This window comes from Cyprinodon variegatus, unplaced genomic scaffold, assembly GCF_000732505.1.
Source record: "Cyprinodon variegatus isolate N-32 unplaced genomic scaffold, C_variegatus-1.0 Scaffold34, whole genome shotgun sequence".
NCBI lineage: Eukaryota > Metazoa > Chordata > Actinopteri > Cyprinodontiformes > Cyprinodontidae > Cyprinodon > Cyprinodon variegatus.
This window is the reverse complement of record NW_015150487.1, coordinates 929239-937779: the sequence shown is the minus strand read 5'-3', so window position 1 is coordinate 937779 and position 8541 is coordinate 929239. Positions and strand designations below refer to the sequence as shown.

The 8541-nt window shown below is 37.3% G+C and overlaps 1 protein-coding gene across 6 annotated transcripts in view; it reads right to left on the bottom strand.

The window, feature by feature from the left end:
* arhgap9 (Rho GTPase activating protein 9) overlaps positions 1–8541 on the bottom strand; it is a 67843-nt gene that overhangs the window by 15566 nt on the left and 43736 nt on the right. For all 6 annotated transcript variants that reach the window (XM_015402330.1, XM_015402338.1, XM_015402302.1 and 3 more), the window contains 6 exons: positions 8343–8430; positions 5487–5582; positions 5095–5193; positions 3081–3186; positions 2578–2697; positions 693–791 (listed from right to left, as the gene is read on the bottom strand). In XM_015402330.1, the coding sequence (XP_015257816.1) occupies positions 693–791; positions 2578–2697; positions 3081–3186; positions 5095–5193; positions 5487–5582; positions 8343–8430 (608 nt within the window). The remainder of the gene's footprint in view (positions 1–692; positions 792–2577; positions 2698–3080; positions 3187–5094; positions 5194–5486; positions 5583–8342; positions 8431–8541) is intronic.

The window sequence follows — 8541 nt, the reverse complement described above, 5'->3', positions numbered from 1 at the left end:
TATATATATATATATATACGGGTGCATGCAGACTCCTAATTTGCAGTGTGGGAGGTTTGGAGAGTAAAGATTAAAAATGAAACTAGTAGTTCTCCCACTCATCTATAGCAGTACATTAAAGATATGGATTATTTTCATTGTTCTTATCCTTTGTAAGATGTGTACTTATTTATTTATCCATACAAACAAACCTTAATTTACATTTAAAATATCACAGAGGTGTAAACCCTTTGTTATTTCTCATAGTTATTTCATTAGATTGATTAGACCAATGAAGTATCTCATCTTGTCAAATAGGTTACATCAGAGCCTTAAATGCCTTGAACTCACACTTCTACTCACTAGACATATTTAATTAATCAAAACAGGTTTTTAAATCCCAACAGTTTTTCTTCTGTGCATGAAATATTCATCGCTGCATTGTTTCGAAACAAGTCAATTTTCTCTCATTTATCTTTCTCCCAGGCTGGCAGCTGTCATGAGATACTCTCTGGATTGCAGCAAAGTTGTTTTTGCTCTCCGATGGGCCATCGCAACTATTTTTAGCCGATACGCCTTTGGAGGCTTTATGGCACAAATCTGTAAACGCACTGGGCTCAGGGTTGCTGTCAGCTGATGCACTAAACAGGTTTCAGGATCTTTTTCCCCAGTGTCCACAGTTAGCTGTGATCACGTGTTTGCAGTGACTGTACCTCTCTTTTCCACGGCCTCCGTGCAAAGTCTGACAAATCGAGGGACGTTGCTCCTCTCTCTCTCGCAAAGCATCTCCAGGCGGCAGCCAAACACCTGATCTGAGGGGCGAAGACAGATGGACATAAACAGGCTGTTTTTTTTTATGCTGGTTTAGAAGGTTTGGTTCATCATGTCAGAGCTACAAGCTGCAGACTTCTGAAAAAAATGTTCAGTGCAGGAATAACCCTCTCACGATTGACTCAATTCCCGGCAGACGTGTTTGCTCTCACTTGATGATGCAATTCAACTCGTGCACTCTACTTCTAAACTATAGAGTATCTTAAATGTGTGGCACCATTATCCAGCAACAGTAAAGATGTGGAAAAAAAAAAAGGGAAAAAGCATGCAGCAAGTAACAGCGTCAAGATTTAGTAGCATATCCTATATTACTGTCTACCAAACAGAAAGTCAACTGTTTTATCATCATCACAAAGGGAGAAATTATATTCTAGTAAGTCAAATAATACAATATCAAGATCATCTGGTGCTTCCAAATCTTTTGGTGCCTGCAGACCCAGGCTGAAGTCTCCTAGGTGGTGAAAAAAACCCAACCAAGGCTTTAGGGTGAATGAGATTCCTGAGTACCTTAGGTCTCTTAAACATCGCATGAGCATTGGGGAGAGTGTGCCTGGATTGGAAGACTGGGCTAGTGGTTCCTCTTGATGAGAACGGGGACCAGGGTGTGTTTCCAACTATAGGGGTCACCCTTCTCAGCCTCTCCAGGATGGCCAATGCCAGGGTGCTGGAGAGGAGAATCCAGCTGATTGTCAAACTTCAGCTTCAGGAGGAGCAGAGTGAGTTTTGTCCTAGACGTGTAACAGGGGACCAGCTCTACACTCTCTGCAGGGTACTTGAGGGTGCTTGCGAGTTTGCCTGTGCTGCTGCCATTAACCCGTTTGTTTATAGATGTTTGAGCTTGGCCTCTTTTTCAGTGTAGTCCTGTTTCTCTGACTGCAATTAACTGTATATACTCTCTTTTTTCCTCTGACGTGGGAGCTGTACATCACTCTGCTTCATTCTATTTCAGTTCTCAAATTTTGCATCATTTGTTAGTTTAACATTTAACTTTATGTTTTCTCTGCTTTTCATGTCTTAGTCACTAAATCTGGCATGGTGCTCTGTTTAGCTATGACACCATCCTGGAGTGAGGCAACAACTTCAATTATAGATGATATACTGGTGGGCTAAGCCTTTATTTTGACTATTTGATTCTTTCCTAAACGGAGCCACCTATGAAGCTACTTTACCTTTAACTTCTCTGATATAAAATACTGATAAAGCAGTGTTTCTATGTTCCTTTTGTGTGTCAGGTTTTTATAAGTAGATCTAACAGGACATGCATACATTTCTGTATTTGTAGAGTTGCAAGCATGGATTTTCTCTGAAAATGCAAACTTTCTTATTCATATCACCCAGCATCTGAAAGGGAAACCTAGATGAGGCGTCAGCGTATTTATCTTTACGAGCACTTGAATCATAGTGTATTAAATGGTTTATTAAGAATATTTTAAATAACATGACTGCCCTCTCTAGCTTAAAGAAGGATGAATAAATTATGCTTTGTTACTAGTGTAAAAAAAGTTACTTACTAAACAGAAAGGAAGTATTGCATCACACATTCACCGGGGAATGTGGCATCACTGCAGGATGAATGCTGACACTTCCTGTCTGCCATCATAACTTTAATTTGCTTCACTAAAAAACACAATTTCTTTACATAAATTAAAAACAAATCTTGAGGTTCTGCTTTAAGACTGTCTTGTGATAATAAGACATAATTTTAACGATTCACCGCCTATAGTCCAGAATAAATATCACCGTACGATTTACAGAGAGAAACCTTACCTTTAATGAGCCCTTTCTCCTGCAGAGCCTGGAGAGGAGGTCTCTTCAGGATCAGCTTCTTCAGCCTCGTCTTCACTCTTTTCCTTTCGGTGTTTTCCAGATTGGAGGCAGAGCGAGGGACTACATGAGGAGAAGAAAAGGAGGAAGCAGAAAGGGAAGACAAGGAAGAGGAGGTCAGTGCGGGATGCTCTGCTGTGGGCCAGGAGAACAGAGGAGGGGGAATAGTGGTAAGAATGAAAAGTGGGAGCGCTGGGCGTCGGCGGAGGTGAGCCAGGACTGATGGCGGAATTATCTGCCACGGGGGCTGAGCTAAAAAATAGGTGGGCTTGATTGAGGATATAATGGAGGTAAGGATAGAAGGATGAAAGATGCCTGCATGAAGATTAAGACAAAAAAGTGATGATGGAGGTAGAGGCTGTGAACTAGGCTGTGTGAAGAGGGCAGGGATGGCAGGAAGGCAGCTATTATGAAGTGATCGGAGGCAACAAATGGTCAAGACTTACGAGAACCTCTCCTCTCATCTTCGTCGCCGCTGTGGTCCAACATCTCAACGCTGCCAGCTCTCCTCAGAGAGTACTGAAGAATATTATCTAATGGATTTTCTCGATCCTGAGGAGAAAACAAAGACATCAAAGATGAGGCACACTGCTCAAAGATTAAAAAAGATATATATTTAGTTATTATTTGGCTCACAGTTAAAGCACAAAAAAATATTTGAAGATGTCCACAAAACTTGGAGAACTATTCATAAAGAATTACTTTTTAAAATCAAAAAGTTTTCTTTTAAAACTTTTAACCCCATTGCCTCAGGAATTTTGTGATATAACAACCAAAACATTTAATTTAAACCATTTAGTAAGATGTTGTTAAAAGGAAGAACATTTTACTTTACCAATACAAATTTTAAGTGTCTATTGAGTTCCCATGAGTTCTTACATTGTGGAACCCTCTTTCACTGTAGATAAAGCTGCACATTTTTTAGGTATATCTCCAAAATCTTTGCACATTTATATAGAGAAAATTCTCATTCTTTTTTTTTTGTTTGCACGGTAGCTCAAGTAGGGCTCCAACTTACGGTTATTTTGCAAATCAATCAATCTGTCGATTATTTTTGGGATTAATCCATTAATTATCGGATAGCAAAATATGCCTTAAAGAAAACTTCTTGCAAAATTAAACCAGGTGAAACTAAAACTTTTCCACTTGAGTTCTGGATGGAGCATAGTGGCAGACAAAAAATATATGAATCTTAATTGCAAAATGTTTACCATTTTTTGTACAATTTTGGTATAATTACTGATCTAAGTGTGATGCTCTGTCAGCTAAAGGCATGTTTCAGAGTTTCTAAACTCCATTTAGCGATTAATAGATTACTAAATTAGACAACTATTTCAATAATAGATTAATCATGATTAATCAGATAGTTATATTGGAAGTAAATCAAAAATCTGTAAACACAAATATTTAGGTTTTGTCAACATACCTAAAGAGATTTGGGTGTGGATTGTGACTGAGCCATTTGTTTCCCCTGTGCCATTCATGTGCATATTTTTAGTTAGAAACTAAAAAAGGTAACCTGAAACAATATTTGTGTTGTTCAGTCTCCCAGCAACAAGCACAGCCAAACCAGGTAAAATTAAAGCTGTGCACACTTTTCCCCTCAGGGTGTCCAAAGCATACTGCAGTTTGTAGTATATTGACGTGGAAATAACATGTTGTTCATTGCAGCTCTTTGGAGAGGTTTTCTGGCTGCAGCCCAAGAAGAGGTCATATATAATGTGTGTTCCACTCACCCAACCACAACCTCAACCGGGACATTCTATGATCATTTTCAGTGATAAAGTTCAACCTTTCACATGAGATGCAGGAAGACAAGTCACCCTTCGAATTACATATTTCTGCTGGATGTGCTTGCTGGCACTGTTACCTCCACATTTTGCCATGCCATACCCTGTACCCCAATATGTTGCCTCCAGAATTATACATCCCCATAAACCACAGGATTTTATTGTTTAAGAAAGTCTGAAAACTCACTTAGTATCTAGTGTAAAAGGGAACCTTTTATCCAGTTGAAATGGGCCAGATGGCCTTGACAAGTACAAAGAAAAAGTTTCTATTGTTGTATTGATGTATTCATCGAGTGTGAATGGGCCATAAGCAAGTATTAAATCAATAGGCTTGACATCCATGCACGTTGTCCACTTCTGGCTCTAATTTTTAATTCATAAAATACCATGAAACCCTAAAATTACTGTTTAGTTATGGAAAATCAGGTACAAGTTACAGAGAAGCTGAAAGATGTTTGTGAAAACTTAAAACTTTTATCAACAGCCCTCAATACAGCCATAAAACAAATATATAAATATTTTTCAGGATTTTGTGCCACAAGTCAGCACTACCACTAAGCGTAAGTAGACAAAAATGTGAAGGTTAAGGAATAAATCAGGAAACCATTATAGCCACTGATGGAGAAGTGGTAAGTTGTGACTTCATTTTCTATGTGCATGTTTATCTCACCAGCTTGTCGATAACGTTCTTGATGGTGTTGTACCACTCTCTGATCATAGAGTCTGTGTCAGACTGCAGCAGGAACTCGTTGCCAGTGACTGTCCGCAGCTAGAACAAATAGACAAAATTTTTTGGAAATCAGCATTTTTAAAAGATAGAACAGTAATACTAGTCAGATCCTGCTAGATTTCTATGGAAATTAAAATTAAACTGCTTCTTTTTTCTCATTTTAGTTCATTAAAATGTCACTGAGTAACTCTTACTTCCCTTCCAGACATTGACAAGTTTTTTCCAGGAATTAGATTTTAGTCAGCTTCTCCAAAGTGAATAAGCTAAATAATAAATCAGATGTTTGAGCATTACTTAATAAAACAACCAATTAAATGAAGTTTTCTTCTTACCTTAAAGACATTTTTCTTGCTGGACAGGTCATTGGCCCAGTTTAGCTGCGCTCCTCTTAAATCCACGCTGCTCTCTGGACGACTGTTTCCTGGTTTCTGTTTTTCATTTACATGCAAAAAAGACAGATATTTATTTCCTCTCTTCTAAATTAAGGGGACCATTTCCCTGCTACTTTTTTCATAATATGGAGCCTTTCCACAACACTTGCATGTGTTATTCCTTTGAAAATTGTTGCATCATAATGTTCTGCTCACTCTAGATAATCTAACAGGTAATAAATGTTCAGATCGGTGGTTTTCTTAATAGTTTATTAAAAGACAGCAAGTGCCGGTGAATCAGCAGGGGGCAAACGCAAAATAAACAATTGAATAATCACCAAACCTCACCATATATGGAGAAGGAACTAAAAATGAGCATAGCTTAAGCAAAGACAAAAAAAAAGTAACCCCAGAGTGATACAGCATCCAATCCATCTAAGGCTGTGTCATTGACATCAGACCCAAGATAGACTGTTTGCTGGTTGAGAAACCAGTGGGATTTCCCACTTAAGTTTAGGAAGCAGGAGCATTTTTAGATTAGCAAAGTTCACAAATTATTTATCTGCACTCCCTTTTAAATGGAAATGACCTAATAACTACAACTATAGCTACTTCTTATTCATGTACTATACATTTGACATAAGGTCAAATGTCAGAGCAGGTCAAACGCCTCGACTTCCAAATTGAACTCTGACCTCAGCAGGTGGATAAGCTTTTTTGAAATTGACATCAGAAATGTGGTGAATTTCTTCACCCATCAATGCAGATTTATGTAGGAGGTCCATTTTGTCTAAAAGCGTAATTTAAAAAGATAATTTAAGAACAAATATGAGGTCATGAAAAAGTAGTTCCTCCAAAACATTGTTTTTTTGTACAATATCAAAACTAAGTCTAATTGGGTTCGAAGGAAACATTTTAAATGTTTTATGGATCTCAAATGGGCAAGTAGAATTATTAGTGAGTGTAGCATTGCTAATGCTAGATGCTTTATCCAAAAATCCTATAAAGTATATAAAATTATCCTAATACATTTACAAAAGGCCACCAACCTTCCCAGATCCAACATGTCAAAAAACAAAAAAAAAAGATAATTTCAAGGCATTACAAGCACACAATGAGCAGCCATGGTGTCCTTTTGAACAGTTTTTTGTTTTTGTTTATTGATACAAAAAATATGTATATTTGATTTTTACAGCTCTCTGAACACATGTCGGGTTTGATAAAGCACAACTGGCTAAACAGATTCTTGTTAAATCACTAACTAAATGCATATAAACCATAAAATCAGCAGGAGTGGGTAAATCCAACTCTGATTAGCTGGTTTTTCATGCATGTTTTTGGAGGCTTAACCTATGGACCTATGTTTAAGCTTTTTAAATGGACTACATTGTTCTAATCTGATGCATGGAGTTTGCATGTTCTCCCTGTGCATGCATGCATAGGTTCTCTCCGAGTACTCTGTCCAATAATATGACTGTTAGGTTAATTGTCTACTCAAAATTCTGCTTAGCTGTGAGTGTGTGCATAAATGGTTGTTTGTCCTGTTTGTCTCTGTGTTGCCCTGCGATGGACTGGCGACCTGTCCAGGGTGTACCCCGCCTCTCGCCCATACACAGCTGGAGATAGGCTCCAGCACCCTTTACAACCCAAGCCGGGATAAGCCGTGATGGAAAAAGGGATGGGTAGCATTAACTGCAGAATACTGGTCCTCAAATACTGAAAACACCTCAACACAGAGGTAGGATGTCAAGCATAATGTAGAAGCGTGGTAATGAGAGAGTGTAATCAGGTAGAAAGGTTTAGTAAAAGAAAGGTCTACAGTTGAGATGAGGTTTAATCCTAAACACCCTTTGATCTAAAACCCAAGTAAAACATATCAACTAAAGAAAATAAAGGATAATGCATGAATTATAGCTACACTTAAAAATAATACAACCATTTGTCTTTGTATTTATGGCAACTTTTTTCAAGTGTCCTAACACACGATTTTAGACATATAATGTGGAGCAGTATAGAGTTATTTTTGTGTTTTTATTAAATTCAAGAAAAAAAAAGCGATCTGAAAGGGGAAAATCATTTTGAAAGTAAAATAAATATACTGGAGAGAACACATTTTCACACTGATAGCAAAAAATTAAAATGTTATTTGAGACATAAGAAAACATTTTGAGAGACAATACCTTGTCATAGAATAAATAAGAGATAAATGCACAATTGGAAAATTATTACTTAGTGTGTTAAATATTATGGTATGAAGTGAGATTTTGTTGGGAAACATTTTTTGACCCATGTCTTACTAAATCAAAGTCAACATAACAATTATAGCTTGTTTGTTGCTAAAGACAGGCTCAAATCATTTACCACTCTGTCTAAATTCAAGCTCAAAGCAAATGCTGTACCCAGATGTTCCAACCAAGGTTATTCAATAATTATTTCTTTACAGTCACTGAAAAATTAGAATACAATAGAAAATCCCTTTACTGGCCCACATTGGGTAAATCCTGGTGTTTACAGCAGCAAAAATATTACAGAAATAAATGGTAACACAAATGTGGACCTTAGAAAAATGTATAACAATAACATAATAGTAAAGCGATAAAAGATCAACAAAGAAATACTGTACTGTAAAGTGTTTTAACAACATAAAACTGTGCAACTGGAGAATAAATAAGCAAAATACAGCTATGGACATTTAAAAGGAGTTGCTGAAACAGGCTGCCTGATCCTCGCTGGTGCCATCAAATAACGTAATTATTCAAATTATTCTAGGTAAAAAACAAAGAAAATAATAAAAACATGGTTTGCATGAACTCTCACCCAGCTCGAAGGTGTCTGAGATTTTGGATCCTTGAAGAACACCAGACTGTTTCCAACTAACACCACCCATGAAAGACTCCAGTTTTTCCTACAAGTGCAAAAATTGATTTGGTTATTAAAAAGGGACATTCTGTATTTTTCATTTTGGCCTCAATTGTCAAAAGTTGGCTTTGAATTTCCCAATAAGCTCTAGTTATGT